The 16,654-nt window shown below is 44.5% G+C and overlaps 1 protein-coding gene across 1 annotated transcript; it reads left to right on the forward strand.

Annotated features, from left to right (window-relative positions):
• The first annotated feature begins 1,784 nt into the window (after positions 1-1,784).
• Positions 1,785-16,156, forward strand: ntrk1 (neurotrophic tyrosine kinase, receptor, type 1). Its single transcript, XM_060065254.1, has 10 exons — positions 1,785-1,990; positions 2,923-2,994; positions 6,253-6,321; positions 7,964-8,118; positions 10,729-10,871; positions 11,497-11,635; positions 14,261-14,590; positions 15,398-15,409; positions 15,538-15,596; positions 15,873-16,156. Exons 1-10 carry the CDS (start codon positions 1,800-1,802, stop codon positions 16,092-16,094), a joined length of 1,392 nt encoding a protein of 463 aa, XP_059921237.1. The 5' UTR covers positions 1,785-1,799; the 3' UTR covers positions 16,095-16,156.
• Positions 16,157-16,654: the final 498 nt, after the last annotated feature.

Here is a 16,654-nt window from a genome sequence, read left to right on the forward strand (position 1 = left end):
TAGCATATTCACTTCTTGGATAAGTGTCTATTACATCGACAAATTCAGCTCAAATTCAGCATGCAAAAAAAACATTTAGCAGGCACTTTCATCCAAAGAGACCTACAAGTTAGGCTGAAAACAATTAACCTTATAATCTTGACAATGTAACCTTAGTTATAATAAGTTCAAGAGTGCAAGTGAAAAATACTTTACTAATCACTAATGCTCAGTTAAATAAAGCCCTGAGAAACAGGGCAAGTACACGGCATGGATGAGTTATCTGTTGCGCCAGCGTAGCGCTGCAGGTAGATGTATATCTATCTTGGGGAGGAGGACCAGGAACTATGGAAAGTGACCCAAGGGGAGGTGAAAGTGTTTCCTGCTAGTCTGTCTGGCATCTCGCTAGGAACAGGTTTTTCCAGCTCGGCCTCCCCAGAGAGGATAGGGCCGGGACATAAGCTTAACGCCAATCAGGTGGGAACACCTTTCCATTGATTAAGATGTTGTGGTAGAAAATAACCTTACATTTTATGTTAAACTATGATTATTATTAGGCCTACATATCATACAGATACTTTAATAGTGGAAAATAGCTGATCACCTCTGCCCTAGATGTTATGTGCCATGTGACACCAGTGAGTGGGTCCAGTCTATTCCCATCTGATGTACTCACTGAAGACAATGCTGACATTCACACGTGTGCATCATCTCTGTTTGTATAAGGATAATAATATATGCTCTAAGGTCACATTGGGATCCAGAAGACATGAGAATATGCTGACATCCACACAGTATGACCCACATACATGCTATGCACATCAATATTTGATGAAAGGCCAACTTTGTATTTTGTAAGGATTGGGGATATAAGGAGCTGTATGGGTGTCATTCAGTAGTGTGTATTCGCGAATACCATTCGGCTTTGTTGTCTCTCGTTTGCGGGTGGCAATAAACTCTCCATCTATACTATACAGGGGCGTTGCGAGGTAGTGTGGGGGAATTCTTAGGGGGCCGATTGCCCTAGTAGTGGCCCGGGGCCCCAAGCAATTGCCTGGTATGCCTAATGGGACGCGGCGCCTCTGCCTGGACTCTCCGATTCCTCTTGCCCATAGCTAGTTGAAGTGAATTAGATAAGTCGTTATTAGAAATCCCACTATAATGTTTGTTTTAATCATATGATATTGTTGTGTTACGCACAGAAATATGTGTGTCCTGAATTTGTTGCTCCAATGGTTGCTTGGAAGGGCAAGATGGTGTCTAAATAGACTCTGGGCGTTTGAGTCCCAGACAGAAGGTTCTGGCTTCATAATGCCTCATCTTTTGTATTGACTGTCTAAACCCTTGCTGCTCCCTAATGACCTGTCTCTATATTCAGTATTTTACAACCACAAGTTTCCTTAAAGACCAGGCTCTTTATTCAGTGTGTCACCAATGCCTGTTCCTTAAACATCTGCTCTGTATTCAATGTCCAATCCCTCCCTGCTCCTTAAGGACCTGTTTCTGTACTTTCTTACCCCTTCCTGCTCTTTAATGACATGTCTATGGTATTCACTGCCCAACTCCAGAATGGATCAAAGGATGGATGAATGGATGGACAGATGTATAGATAGGTGGACTGGATTGATGAATGGAAAGATGAATGGATAGATAAATGGATAGATGAATGAATAGATGGATGGAAGGGTGAATTTCAAAGTTATCCACACACCTTTCACATTTCTAATTTCAGAGGTTTGCCTCTGAACCTTGGAAACATATTTCCAACACTCCTGTTTGGAGCTGTTTGTGTTCATCTTCCCTTTCGCACTGCATGCCTGATGATTATTTCTTTGTGTGTCTTTGACCACGGTAAAGTCTGCAAAGGACAACAAGCGGAAGGCCATGGTGTGTTTAATCATCACAAAACCCTCCTTTTCTCTGTTTGCCCCAACAGATACATAGAAAACCAAGCCCACCTGGAGAACATCACAGAGCTGGACCTGGTCTACTACCGGGAGCTGAAAAACCTGTGAGTACAGCTCAAATCTGTTTGTAACAACCTGTTGACGAATACAGGTAATGTATGTAACATGTGAAGAACAGTTTGTTCTGTCTCCCCACACATTGGCCTGTCCAAAACATGTTGAATTAGGAGGTGACCAAGCCTCACATGGCAGTATATTAAATACTGTTTCGATATGTTATTGAGTGAGATCATATCATTTTAGTGGTCAAAATTGAAAAGGTTTACATCCCATGTTGGTGATGTAGGTGGCGTCAGTTCGGCAAGCCAATTGGGGATGGAATGGAAAGTAATAATATGAGATGAGATAAGATAAAATGTAGGCCTGCTTTATGAATCCCAGATGTTAAATTAGGCAGAGAGTATTAAAAATATAATACTGACCCACAAATACATACATATATACTGAAAATATATGTTAATAATGTTGAAATATGCATTAAATGTAACAAGTCACAGGAAAATCATTGAACTACATGTTTGCATTGGGTAAAACAAGCTTCTTGGAGCATGGAACCTCAGAAGGCTATTCAAAGTGACGCACAAACCAAAAATTACAATATTTTCTCAGAGGTTAAGTGGAGTAAATCTATAAAGGACATGCTTATAGTCTGCCCTCATATTGTCCAATCAAATAGTTTCCTCTCAGAAGGCCATGAGGGTAATTAGAGACACATAACATACAATACACTCTAATTCCTCCATGCTTGTAGAAAAGCCCTCCATGCAAACCCTGCCTTCTGCCGGTGTATTGTTTTAGGACATTATACCTCCTCATCCCTCCTCGACATTTTTAAAAAAAATCTTAAAACATAGCTATCAAGTTTAGCTTTGTGATTCCCTGTGGCTTTTTATTGTTATTGAACAAATGTTTTTTTTTTACAGAAAGCCATTTAATGCAATGAATAACATTGTTCCTCCTCCTCCACTTCCTGTAGCACGGTCACATCCTGTAAACTACGCCTCATTTCCCCCGGAGCCTTCCAGCACAACCCCAAGCTGCAGTATATGTAAGTAGCCTGCACCACAAACACAACAACACAAACACAACATCTCCCTATACGTCTCCAGCCCTCTCTGGAGGCAGAAGAGTCAAGTAGTGGTAAGGGGATTTGCTCCAAGCCCAAAGGTTCTGGGTTCAAAGCCCCAGCGTCCATATTAATAAAATATCCTTTGGATAAAAGCCTCTATGAACCGTGAATAATGATCTGTGTTGTTGTGAGTGCTGGCTGGGGAGGGGAAGGATTAGCCCTTTGTACCTGTCAATCAAACGGCCCATTAGGCTGTTAGTACATGTCACCTAGTGCTACTGACACCCACATCGCCGTCATCACGTGACCTGTCATTCCAGCCTGGCTACTGAGTACAACGAGAGCCGAAGTCGGGAGAATGGCTTAGTTAGAAAGCAGTTGTAGCTCATTTAGTTTCTCAACATCAGATCGTTTTTTTTTGTCTGTTTCAAGTGGTAGATCCATCAGACATTGGTATGCAAAGATGTTTTTGCAATCTGTCGGCCATGGGATATCGTTCAATCAGTTGCGAGACATGAATTTTGACAGTGCCCACAAAAGCCGATCTTATAAGCTTGCAGTAATTATGTTTGGACGTTTCATTAAGTCCACCATGATCATCCCTCACCACTTGTTATGGTTTTCCCCCAATGGACGTTTATCTGATGAACACATATCTGATCTGACATTCAAAAGGTGATTTTTTACCCAATTTGAACTAAAGCAACACAGGACTATTCTTCAGACACCTGTCCGTCTTAAATATCCGTCCGTCTTATATTTTTTGGTCAACCCCGAGCCTACTTTCCAGTCTGACAGTAGCCATGGCAACCTGGTGGTTCATTTGGTGAGTAACTTACCCTTCTTTCAGACTACCTCTTAAATCCTTCACGACGTGGTTGCCGTGCAAACCAAACAAGAGCGATGGGGCCTGGTTTTGGGGGGGGGGGGGGGGGGGGGGGGTGAAGTGTAGGTGAAGGGGACAGAGATTTTAGGGGGTTGTGTGTTGAGGGGGACTGGGGGGGGGGACGGTGAGAAATCCGAGACAGGCCTTCAACAGTCACCTTTAACTCCCTCGCACAGGCGTATTATCGACAGCTGATGCATAATAAATACACTCCACTAAGGGTCCATTATCACTTAATCAATACCCGAGTGGGGATGGGGCGGTGATGGGGTGAAGATGCTGATTGTGGGGGGGGGGGGGGGGGAGAGACAGATGTGTCCCTTAGGTTATCAGACAGCTCGGCCAGGTTGCTCCTGAATGGGAAACCCACCCACTTGTTTACAATTTAGCAGACGCTCCGAACAAACGCACACTCTTCCACCTTCTTTGGCCTTGGGGCTTTTTTTTTTTTTTTTCACCCATCACCCCCCCTCATCGCCTAGCCTCCATGTAACCAGCGCTGGTGGAACGGTAAGGGCGCCCCGCCCGGTGGGTCGGTAAGGGATCCGACCCCAACAGCCCCCCAATCTGACATGATCTTTCGGAGGGCAAGGAAAACAAATGGTTGATCCTCGCCGGCTCTCGGGGTCGATCCGTGCCCGGCTCCATATGTATCGGCTTCCACGAGGGGCCCTCCCCTGCTGTCGGCTTGGGAGCCGCCCTCTGCCTACTGCTGCTGTCCTGCTGCTGGGGGAGGGCGGCCGCCCAACCAATGACGGTTATGGAGTAGAAAACTACATGCAGTGTGAATGCACTGCTATATATCCACAGCAGCAGAAACTAAAAAACAGCCTTTTTTTAATTGTAATGCAACATTTTTTTGGGGGAGGGACCTATTTTTTTCATTTTTTCTCCGATAAGCTTTGACCGATAACTCCCTGTTCTTTTTTTTTTAAATTATATTCCTGCTTCTGTCAATCATTTTCTTTATCTCCATATACAGATCGTACAACAGCAAAAAAACAAACAACGAATTAAATCAGAAATAACTCATTATGGAAGAAAGATGGACTCAAATAAAAACAAATCTATCAGTTGACCATGCTGCTCATCAGCGGTGTTTGAAGCAGAGGTAATGACAGGTGGCGCTGCGAGGAGCGCCTGCTGGGAACGTGGACGCCACGTGAAACATGGCAGCAGGGCTTTTAGATGAGAACTGAGAAGCTATAAACAGAGGTTTTTTTTTCTCTGGCAGAGAGAGAAGGCAGTTCAACACAGGTTCATATTGTTCTGCAGCGAGTGATTGAGCCACAACAGCCGACACCACAATGCAAATACCACCATTGTATTCCTACCGTCTTCAATGAGGTCTATAGATGGAGCGATGGGGTTTTTATTTATTTATTTCTCCCTCCACGAGTCTAACTGCTCTTTTTATTATTTGCAACAATCTTTACCTTTGGCTTATTCACTAACTGGGTTTTAGGCTTATCACAAAACTAGTGCAGCTGTATAGTAAACTAGTAAAGTACAACTACTTCAACTATAATTGAGATGCAGATAGATTTTCCCTTCTGCTCTTTTGAACATTTAAGTGTATTTTTTTTCCATGTTTTACCATTTTACCTTCAGATCCAAGTAGTTTAGGGATTTAAATTAATTAGAGTAGGTGTGTCTTTGTCACCAAACAAAATATGGAATCGCATCCCTCCTATACAGTCTAGATGCACTATTTCATCTGGAGGTAGGCTAGAGGCCACTGACACCAAAGCTCACAGCTGTCTCTCATTGTTCAACCTCCCTTTACATTCTTAGGTCTAACTGTTCACGTAAGAAGCAAGAAAACTTTTCCTCAAGAGCATTTGCCAATTAAAAGACAGTTTGCTGTGTTTGTCAACTGTGGCGCTGCATCAATGTTCGCATTCATTTCATAACAGGAAAAACACTCCACTTCAGGCTCCTACTTGTTAGTTGTCAGGGCTCATCATGTGCAATAATGACAAGGTTCAGGTCCGATTCAGCTTCTCGGAAACACAAACGAACAAGGACAAAGAATATTTCAGGGCTATGTCCATCGAGTGGTGAAAGCATTTCTGTGAAAAAAATAAATAAATCTGTTGTCTTTGTAAGCAGCGCCAGGAATAGATTTCAAAGCTAGGTTCCACCTGAAGTTGTGTGGGTGCACCGAAGAAGAGTTTACGACGGTGGTTTCTTTCCTGTTTTTTCCATTTGTATGTTGTGCGTATGTTTTCATTGTGTGTATCTGCTTTGTTGAGAACAAGAGCCTCTACCTGGAACATCATGTATCTCCCGGTGAAGGATAGACCCACAGTTCGGCGGCCATTTTAACCCGGTTCTCTCTGTTGTCATAGAAACCTGGCATCCAACGTCCTGGAGCACATCAGCTGGAGAGTGTTTCACTTTCTCCCTCTGCTCAACCTGTGAGTCACCACCAAGCACTAACCATCCCCTCTCTATCACTATAACCATCACCACTATCTCTATCCATCCCCTCTCTATCACTATAACCATCACCACTATCTCTAACCATCCCCTCTCTATCACTATAACCATCACCACTATCTCTATCCATCCCCTCTCTATCACTATAACCATCACCACTATCTCTAACCATCCCCTCTCTATCACTATAACCATCACCACTATCTCTAACCATCCCCTCTCTATCACTATAACCATCACCACTATCTCTATCCATCCCCTCTCTATCACTATAACCATCACCACTATCTCTATCCATACTCTATCACTAGCACTAAACATCAACTGTCTATCACAAGTTCAACCCATCCACCCTCTATCACTTGTAATACACATAAACGATCCATATGTTTACTATCTATCACTAGAACTATTTATCCACTATACATCAACATCCATGCATCCACTAAATGTCATAAGTACTATCTATCCATTATTTAACACTAGTACTATCCATCCATCCAATATCTATTAGTACTATCTATCACTAGTACTATTCATCCACTATCTAGCAATACAATTATCCATCCCTGTGTGTTTGTGTATGTTTGTGAGTGTGTGTGTGTGTGTGTGTGTGTGTGTGTGTGTGTGTGTGTGTGTGTGTGTGTGTGAGTGGTTATGCGTGTGCAGGGTGATTCCTTTAATTAATCAGAAAACTCATAGTAGACTCCTTCTTATACCTTAAGTTCATGCTCAGATGGATCCCTGTTATAACATTATACTACTTCACCAAGTGCACGCTCCAAGGTTGAAACCATGTAGGACCTCAACCAACAGGTCTGCTAATGCAAAACCATACAACATACATCCCTCATTAGGGACACGCTGAGCCCCGTATTGCAGAGGCAGCAGAGTGTGCGTACGCCCCTGAAGTCCCGCTACGGAGGTAATGTCTTACAGTAGCAGCTGAACCAGGGAGACGGCATTAAAACCACAGCAGAAAAGACAGAAAGACCGCCTTTCAGAGCTTTATGGATGCTAATGGGATGAGTCAAAAAGGTTGATGGACTTCAAGTACCTGCTGCAAAGAGCTGTTTTCCCCCCAAAATACGATTACATACAAGACAGGAGGTCTCCTGTGGCAACCAGTGGCCTCGCTGCTAAGCCGAAATACAAATTACATTCATATATTTTTTTGTAATTTAGGTAAATTATACATTTGTAATATAAATAAATTGAAATGAGCCATGAAAGACTTAAAGTTAATCACAGTATCTAAACAGTACTTTACAGTCTCTTTGTTGTTTTCCAAATGTTCAAATCTATTCTGTGAAACGTATTTTACATTTCACCTGTGGTTGAACACCTTCTAATATATTAGATATTACACATTACTCTTTCGTGGTCAAATTGTCAAGAACAGGCCTTTTGATAATTTTTCTAAGAATAAACTACATTTACAACATTTTTAATTATATGCTTTAATGGTTCTGAGCCTTGTCAATCGCCATGGATAATCGACATGGCTGAATTACTTAATCTACAGAGGCAATGTTAATTCAATATTAATGAATGTATGGGTGAATACAGTACATGAATATATATTCCTGAAGGCCATTCCATCCCTGGTTCCCTACCCAGAGTGCTGAGGGACAACCCACTGGTGTGCTCCTGTGAAATCCATTGGCTGCAGCAGTGGGAGCGCAGTGGGCGGGCTGACCCCGACAACCAACCAATGACCTGCTTCTCCTTTGGACAGGAAGTACTTCTGAACATCCTGTCCATGGACAACTGCTGTGAGTGCAGCTCATGGTTAAGAGATGTATTTCACACCAATGTTGCATGGTCTTGTGAGGATAGAAGGGAGGATTTACCGTAGGTGTCATCCAGTCTGGAGCGCAGGCCAACTATGGAGGACTACTAGGGAATGTTTTTTTCCTCAACGTTATAAAATGGATAACACAACTGTTCCATGTCAAAAATGCATCTTATGCATTGACTTTTTATTTATATTATTTATATAATTTGAATCATACATAGGACATGGGGATTCATTTAATTGTGGTTGAAGTAAATCCTTAATTGAAGGTTAATGATTGCCCAATTAATTTTCTCAGATCACGCCCTGATTTGATTCAAATTATTTTAGATTTACAGTCGCCTAGCTCCTGGTCATGTGAGGGGAATACGCATTTATTACTTCCAAAGATTTCCATATATATTCACATATTCCAAACAAGGGCCAGGAACACAAAAAGATTGTAGTTTGTGCACACACGGAATCCGGCTACTATGATGCAGCCCGACAGGTAACCCTACATGTAGACCACCCAGCCAGAAGAAGCTGACACTATTGTTGTGCCAGCACCAACAAATTCTGCCAAATTGTCAGTGTGTTTGTAGAAAGACTTGAGTCCTGTGCCACTTGCTTTGAATAATCAACTTTTCAGTGTATTCTCCCCACATAAACAGCAGCTATGCTATGCTGCTGTAACTCTGCAAGTCAATGCAGCGTTAGCGGCTTGAAAAAATCCAATGCTAACCCAGCAAACTCCCCTTCTGGACGCATAATGATAAAATTGGAATCAAGCCACTGGTCTTAATCTGGGAAAGACAATGGGCCCTATGTTAACGGTCTGAAACGCAAGTGAGAAGTGCCAAACGCAAGTAGCTTTGTGGGAGGTTCTATGACGATGTTGATATTTTACCGGCGGATAAATGACTCTTGCACCCGGCGCAAATCTAAAATGGGTTGGTCTGAAGTAGCCTAATTACCCATAGGTGTGGTTTGGGCGTAACGTGCAATAAACCAATGAGAGTGCCATCTCCCATCCCCTTTAAGAGCCATGAGCGCATTTGAATCGGACGAGTTGATATTTTGACAGCGCGTTTGCAGTCTCTGATGACAAAGATGCATGACCACATGAATTTCAAACTTCAAATGCCTCAGTTTATGGCCAAATGAAATGGCCTAATTCACACATGGAAAAGCGTTTTCTTCCACAACTTAAGAAATAGTGATTCCTCAAATAAAATTTGGCAAAAAAAACTTAACACACATATGATATGCGGTAACTGTTTGTATTTGGTTGTATTTAATGATACACGCAATACATTAACAAACATAGTTTCTTCGCAGTATTGTATGCATTATCATTATCGACTTGTATTCCTAATATGCATGTGTCCCCCCGTTAATATACATTGCCATGGACTGTATTATGCGTTATGTGTTTGTGTGTGTTTAAACAGATGGACGCACACACGCGCGCCCGCCTTCATTAATTATTTTACACGCAACCGCATTCATTCATTCTTTTTAACACTCACTCGCTGTGTTTTCTCACGATCAAATACTCAATCCTAAAAGTTAATGGCTTGTACACGATGTCTGTGTCAAGAAAAATATGTGTTTGCTGTATGGTGTTTGCAGATGCATTGATTTAAAAGTACAACTTAATACCGCTGTATCAGCTGTTTTTTCCCAAATAATTTACCAAGAATGTGTGGCTAGGTAGATGAGAGAATCAAAGTGTATGCACGAGGTGCACAAGCAACATTATGCATGCGCCCTTAAAATAGCATCTGAACAACGCGCTACTGCCTTTAAACCAGGTATTTCCTGGTTTGTGGCGCATTTGTTTTCTGAAACTGCAAAATAGCACCAGAGAACGTTTGCGCCAGAACACGCCTCCTCCTTTCGCCGAACCGTCCCTTGGGGTGCAAATGTATTCCCTAATTTACCGACGCGTGGCACAGGAGGGAAAAGAACGCTCTGCGCCAGTTGCAAACTAGCAACGACACATGCGCCAGTGATTAAGTCAATTGCGCTGGATGCAAGATATGGATGCAATGTCCGGAACCGTAAGTTTGACAATGCTATAGCCGACATTCTAGGGGGAGACTGCACAGTGCCTGCAAGTGAGAGGGCTGCAGTTAGGAACAGTAATTCCTGTTTTGGTATGGAGATGTGAATCTGCACTCGAATAGAAACTCATCCTACCGTGGCAAGATGGAGGTTTCAGAAGAAGACTTTAAGAAATGTATTTCTACAGTGGCCAGGCTAATACGTAGGTTTGATTTCAAACCTTTACAGAAACTATGTCTAAGGACTTTGATGTCCAGACAGGATGTTGTCGCTTGTCTTCCCACTGGCACACCTACATTTGCCAGACATTGAAGTTGATTGGTCGAAGCAAATTTGGAACACTCAACAAAGATTCATTCTTAACACCATCAGACCTTAATGTTAATATTCTCGAGACTAGGTTAAGACAGGTAACGCCAATCCACAGATATCTTGGCGTATCCCTTTAATAATATAATGTATTCCTGATGGTGGTGTTCTCTCTCTCTCTCTCTCTCTCTGTCTCTCTCTCTCTCTCTCTCTCTCTCTCTCTCTCTAGCTCTTCCTGAAGTGACCATCCTCCCGTCCGCCACTAAGGTCAAGGAAGGAGGCAGCCTGATGTTTGAGTGTCATGTGAGCGGGACCCCTCCCCCCGTGGCGAGCTGGCGTACTGAGAGGCTCCATTCCCGCCATGTGTTCGAGGTATGCCCGCACAACAAGCCGAGACGTGAATACATTTATTTGAACTTGAGGAATGTATTTTGTAAATATGAATCAATATATCTCAGGTATTTCAAATAAATAGACTTAGTATATTTTAATAAATACATTTGGTCCTATTCTCTATCTTTTGGAAATAGCAGTATTTCAGACCGACAATTCAACTGTGTAAGATTTGCAGTAGATTCTAATACTGTACACTTCACCATTCAGACCTCGACACAACACAGCACATTCACCAACAAATATACAAATAGAATGAAGAAAATCTCCTTCTAACACACCCGCCCTCCCTTCCCCTCCAAATCCTTTCTGTGCCTCTGCTGCATCCTGTGGAGAAACTCCTTCATCCACCTCCACCTCCTCCTCTTCCTCCCTCTCCTCACCCTCCACCTCCCCCTCCTCCTTCCCTTCCAACTCCACTTCCTTCATCTCCACTCCGCTTCCCTCCTCCTCCTCCTCCTCCTCTTCCTCCCTCTCCTCCCTTCCCTCCACCTCAACCTCCCCCTCCTCCATCCTATACCCCTGCCCCTCCTCCACCTCCACTTCCCTGTTCTCCACCTCCTCGTCCTCCGACGCCTCTCTCTCCCCCCTCTCCCCGATTCAGAGGAGGGTTATGGTCTCCACCCTGGTGCTGGTGCTGCAGCTCCTGGAGGTCTCCTCTAAGGACAACCTCCACAACCTGACGTGCGAGGCGGAGAACCAAGCTGGGCCGGGAGAGGACATGGTGCAGCTGGACATCGAGTGTAAGTGGCCCCTGCAGCACAGGAGCTGGCACCGGGCCTCAGGGGGTCACCGGGTCATGGAGGGGGGGGGGGGGGTGGGGCGGGATTCATGAGGGGCTGTCAAGCTTATTGGAGGTGAATGCGAGAGCACACTGCGCCCCATCTCTGCGTTGCAGGCAGGGTGGACAGCAGCATAAAGGGAAAAGCTCTCCGTGTCGAATTTCTGTTCAAACAGGCGGCTAAAAATAATAAGCGCAGTGTTCCCGGCCAACCTTTAAGAGCGTTTTTTTGGGCGCTGCCACTCAAGGCGGGGTGAACCAGTGCAGTGGACAGTGCACTCCTGTCATTCTGTGTCGATCGAGGTCGGCTCTCTCCGTGCGTGCTGAGGCACACGGAGAGAGCCACGCAAGAGAATGGAGATACACCCCGACCCGAGCCCCTGTTCCCGGACAAACCCCCCCTTCACCTCCGGTTTCGGGCCCTGTACTTATGATCACAGTGTTCACTCGACCCAGGGGACTTCGACGATGCTGTTGTCTACTTGGCGACGCCGCTAATGCATGCTGGAAGTTGAACAACACCCAGTGACAGGCCCCAGCGGACCCCCCCCCCCCCAAGCACCACTGCAGGATGCATTAGCGATGCATTACCAAAAAATATTGCCAAAACAATATCGTACATCACCACTATCAACTCAGTGACAGTCATTAGAAGACAAAGCCCCCCCCCCCCCCCCCCCCCCCCAGCCAAAAGGAGTCCGGGGGAACCAATAAACAGGAGCCAATGGCACGGGTATCAGGGGACGGATAATAACTGCCCGGGAAAATGGGGGACTAGATAACCCGCACGCTAAGATCTCATTTGAGCTCGGCACTAATGGATCCTTACCCGCGAGTCCGGAAAACCGCTTCATCCGCAGTGATTGGCGGATGGTAAGTGCGTTAGTGCGTGTGCTAATCCATCCACATCGGCCCCTCCAAGGCTGAGGGACGCTCGTTAACTGCCAGCCCTTTAATTAGGCTTAATTAGCTCGTTCAACAGTCAGTGTTTACAGCGCTGAGTCTATAGCTCCCATTACCCCCCACCCCATCCCTCCTGCTCACCGCAGTTGGTGCGGAGAAAACTGCCATCGCTCTGACATCTCTTTTCAACGTATAGGAGAAAAAACATGTTAGACTTATGAAAGACGCTTTGAATAGGTTTTCTTATTAACAGCCTCCGACATACCATGGTTTATTGCATTCACACCAGCCACGAACACACCCTGAGATCAGTTATTTATCCCCAACAAATGACTTTCGCCCTTGCTTTGAAAGTTTAGTGTTCAGTGAGGGATTAATTGAACTATCTACCAAGTAATCCATTTTTCTGACGTTTGGCCCCGAGAGGAACTCATCGGATGTCGTCTTTGTCCATATTGTTACTCACCATTTGTCAATTCTATACATTGCTTCCGTAAAATTGCCCCCTAAAAGCCCCTCACTCTCGAAGTATAGGTAGCCTAATTGCTACCATAAGTGCAGTCAGGCTTTGCTAAACAAAGGTTAGCTTAATGCCATCATCAGCAGGGCTCATTTTCTCTCTGCACGGGTAGAATTGACCCCGGCTCTTAACAAAACCGACCGACGGAGGAGACATGGGAGACGGTTCAGGTTTGCCCTGAGCACAGCAGATTCCCACCGCAGGGTCAGGGGTTAAGAGCGGCTGAAGTGCGAGGGTCTCCTCACCTCTCCTCCATCTTGGCTCTAAAGGAGGACATTTCCTGTAGCTTCAGGTCCACAGCTGCTTCCAGGTAGTGGTCCAGTGGTCGGGAGCGATAAGGAGTACCAGGATATATTATTCATGGACGGGTCAGTACAGTTACAGATGGAAGAACATTGATTGGGGGAAATACCGCAGGACCCTATGGCTGCTGTGGGCCTGTGACATAATATTGAACATGCTTTAAGTGCACATGCAGCAGAAAAGGAAGAAAAAACACGTGTAGGCCAGTGATTTGGAAGTGGTTTTCTGCTTAGTCTAGGTCGTTAGGGCTCTTTGATTATTAAAGCCGGGCTGAAATTACTTTATTGTGTAAATGTCATTTGATATGTAGCACGATCTAGGATTGGAATTTTAAGAGGTTAATTAGTCATCGAAAAACTTTTGAAAATTTCCGAGACATACACAGATACACACACACATTCAGAGACTTTTAATTTTGGCCACGAATTTCACCCATTAGAGAACTATGTTGCTAAGTGCCTTGCATCCAAGCTCACAAGGGAATTGCACCAACATCCTTCTCAAACTTTCTTGTCCTCTTACCCTAAATGGTCCTCTCTAGCTCTAGCAGTTGAGAAGGTTGCCTGGCAACCGGAGTGGTTGCTGGTTCATCTCCCTTAACCAACCTCTTTTGGCAAAGTGTTTTTGAGAAAGGGACCTCATGAACGGAAGCATCTTCTCTCTTAGACTGTGAGTGCAATAGATTGTAGAAGGGGCTAACAAATCACTCGATGAATGCAATCTATTTCACTCAGAGAGGTCCTCGCCAGTTCCGGCAAAGTTCCGTCGAGTTGACCCTGTTCCTCCACAGGAACACAGAGGAACTCAATGATTGAAGGATCTCCTCTTCTCCAAGTCTTACTCCTCCCCTCCCCCACGCAGTCCCGGTGAGGATCCTGTTCCTGCGCAAGGCCGAGCGGCAGCACCACTGGTGCTTTCCCTTCGCGGTGGACGGGAACCCCGAGCCCACCATCCAATGGCTGTACAACGGCAAGGAGCTCACCGAGAACAGGTACACCTACACCCAGCTGTTCCCCGACACGGACGATGGCTCCGTCAAGCACGGCTGCCTGTTCCTCAACAAGCCCACCCACCTGAACAACGGCGTGTACACCATGGTGGTCCGCAACGTACTGGGCCACGACCAGGCCAACGCCACCGGGCTCTTCATGAACAGCCCTGCCGATAACTTCGACGATGGCGCCATTCCCGGTGAGTCGTCACTCTGCAGGATGAGAATGCACTAAAATGTCTTTTAGGGGTGGGAAGGACGTAGACAGTTTTTAAGGTTGGTTTACAGGAAGGGGTTGAACTGCATACACCTGTTGCCTTGTCCTGCAACCCTAGTATTTGGTGAAAGTCGACGGAGGAGGTGTGGGGCAGTGCAGAATACTCGTGCTGATACATCTGATAGCAAAAGGCCTGTGATGGCATCCTAATATTAGCCTGGTCCTACCAGACTCTCGTACTTCATTTCATTTGCACAGAGAGTCTGGACCTACTCAATTGACAAATGTTAACTCACTTGAAGGCGGGTTTCTGTTGAAGTTTAAAACTATTGGATCTGCCCAGTGCCATTCTGGATCTGCCATAACCAATCGCTAACGTTTGGCCGGGAATCACGTTGCGCGCAGGCTGTAAACAAACCAAACACTGTGCGTGAAGATGTCCGTCAACGAGAGCTGACTTTAACGTCATTGTTCTCAGCCACTTCCTCTGTTTGCTGATTGGACACACAAAATTTGGATATAGAAAACCCACTTACATACCGCAGACCCAGAGGTAGTACTGAAGGGAAATTTAAATTGAGCGGAAGTACTTAAGCGGATGGAGCCGAGCTATCCTAATATACCACTTCTGATGTTTTCCTTGGCAACTTATTCAAGCATTTTTACTCCAACCGTTCCCTTCAATGTCCTTAGCTTGAATTTCTGAACAGAAGCACAGCTCTGATATGGCCCTATATTCATGTACAGCCCATTCAAACTTGTTTTTGTGTTTCCTCTCCCCGCACTCTAGTCTTCGATCCAAGTAAGACCCATTTTACCTTCTCTCAAAAATACAAACTTTTTGTTCTTTTAATACTCAGCATTCTCTTTCTGTTTGCTTGTAAAAGACGTGGGCTGTATTGAGGGTAACTTCTTCTTTCTGTTGTTTAGTTCCTACCAACACATCCAACAAGCATGTGACGGAGAGCAAGGAGAGTCGCCTGTTTGTGGTACGTCTGGTGAAATGCCTGCAATCCTCTCTGTGGCCACCCGCTTCCTACTATGCTGAGGAAAAGATAGTATACAACAAAGATGACTCATCTAAACAATATATCATTTTGAAAATATTGTGCAAATAAATATATTTAAAATTGACCTTTTTAAGCAGGCATAAAATTTAAAAAGTCAAGCATATGCAAAAACATGCAAAAGACGACGTCTTGAATCAAAGATCGTAAATTGGCAAAGAAGACACACTTTGACGCAATTGTTTCCTATTTGAACAGATCTCTGTGGCGGTGGGCCTAGCTGTGTTCGCGTGTGCTTTCCTCCTCGTCATGCTCGTGGTGATCAACCGATGCGGACAGCACTCAAAGTTTGGCATTCACCGTACGTTGGCATGCCACTCATTCATAGTCAAACAGCGAGGATGTTCCTTCATTATTGCATTCATAAAAACCCTTCTGTTTAGCAGAGCATCTCTGTTTTTCGGTTTACTTCACCTTTAATAATATATTTTTTATTCTTTTGAATAGTTATACTATTTGATATGGAGATAATGACACCATACACCCAATATTTTATATTAATATTTTTTGCATATAGATTATTACAATTGGGTAGCTGAGACCAAATTCAGCCCAATTCCAGGGAAACAAGATTTAGGATAAATAAATATAGAAACATCCATGGATAAATAAATATGAAAACATCTATTCTTCACTATTAAAAATGTACCATGAGGAGCAGATCAACAAAATGTATTCAAGTGTTTTGGATTGACAATACAGCAGGACCAAAACTCACTCTCAATCTGACGCCTGCCCTGGGCTCTCTCTGAAAACCCCAGTGTCCAACTGTGCTGAGAGCAGACGCCGCCAAATAATAGTTTTATTTTTTCCTCCAGTCACTTCTTAGATTGCCCAGGATTCAGTGGGGGGCATTTTGAGGGCCTCTGGGCGCATATTGCAGAGGAGGCCCACTCATACAGGCTTTCCACTAGGCTGTAACTTTGCACACTGTGAGCCCTGCTGTCGGCAGGTCTTAAGTGCCTTAATTACTGCATGCA

Source organism: Gadus macrocephalus, chromosome 11 (assembly GCF_031168955.1).
Source record: "Gadus macrocephalus chromosome 11, ASM3116895v1".
NCBI lineage: Eukaryota > Metazoa > Chordata > Actinopteri > Gadiformes > Gadidae > Gadus > Gadus macrocephalus.

Excerpts from the sequence above, each read along its gene's own strand:
- ntrk1 (XM_060065254.1), top strand. The coding sequence starts at position 1,800 with ATGATTATTTCTTTGTGTGTCTTTGACCACGGTAAAGTCTGCAAAGGA. Across the intron at positions 2,995-6,252 it reads AACCCCAAGCTGCAGTATAT|AAACCTGGCATCCAACGTCC; the intron begins GTAAGTAGCCTG and ends CTGTTGTCATAG. Across the intron at positions 6,322-7,963 it reads TTTCTCCCTCTGCTCAACCT|AGTGCTGAGGGACAACCCAC; the intron begins GTGAGTCACCAC and ends TTCCCTACCCAG.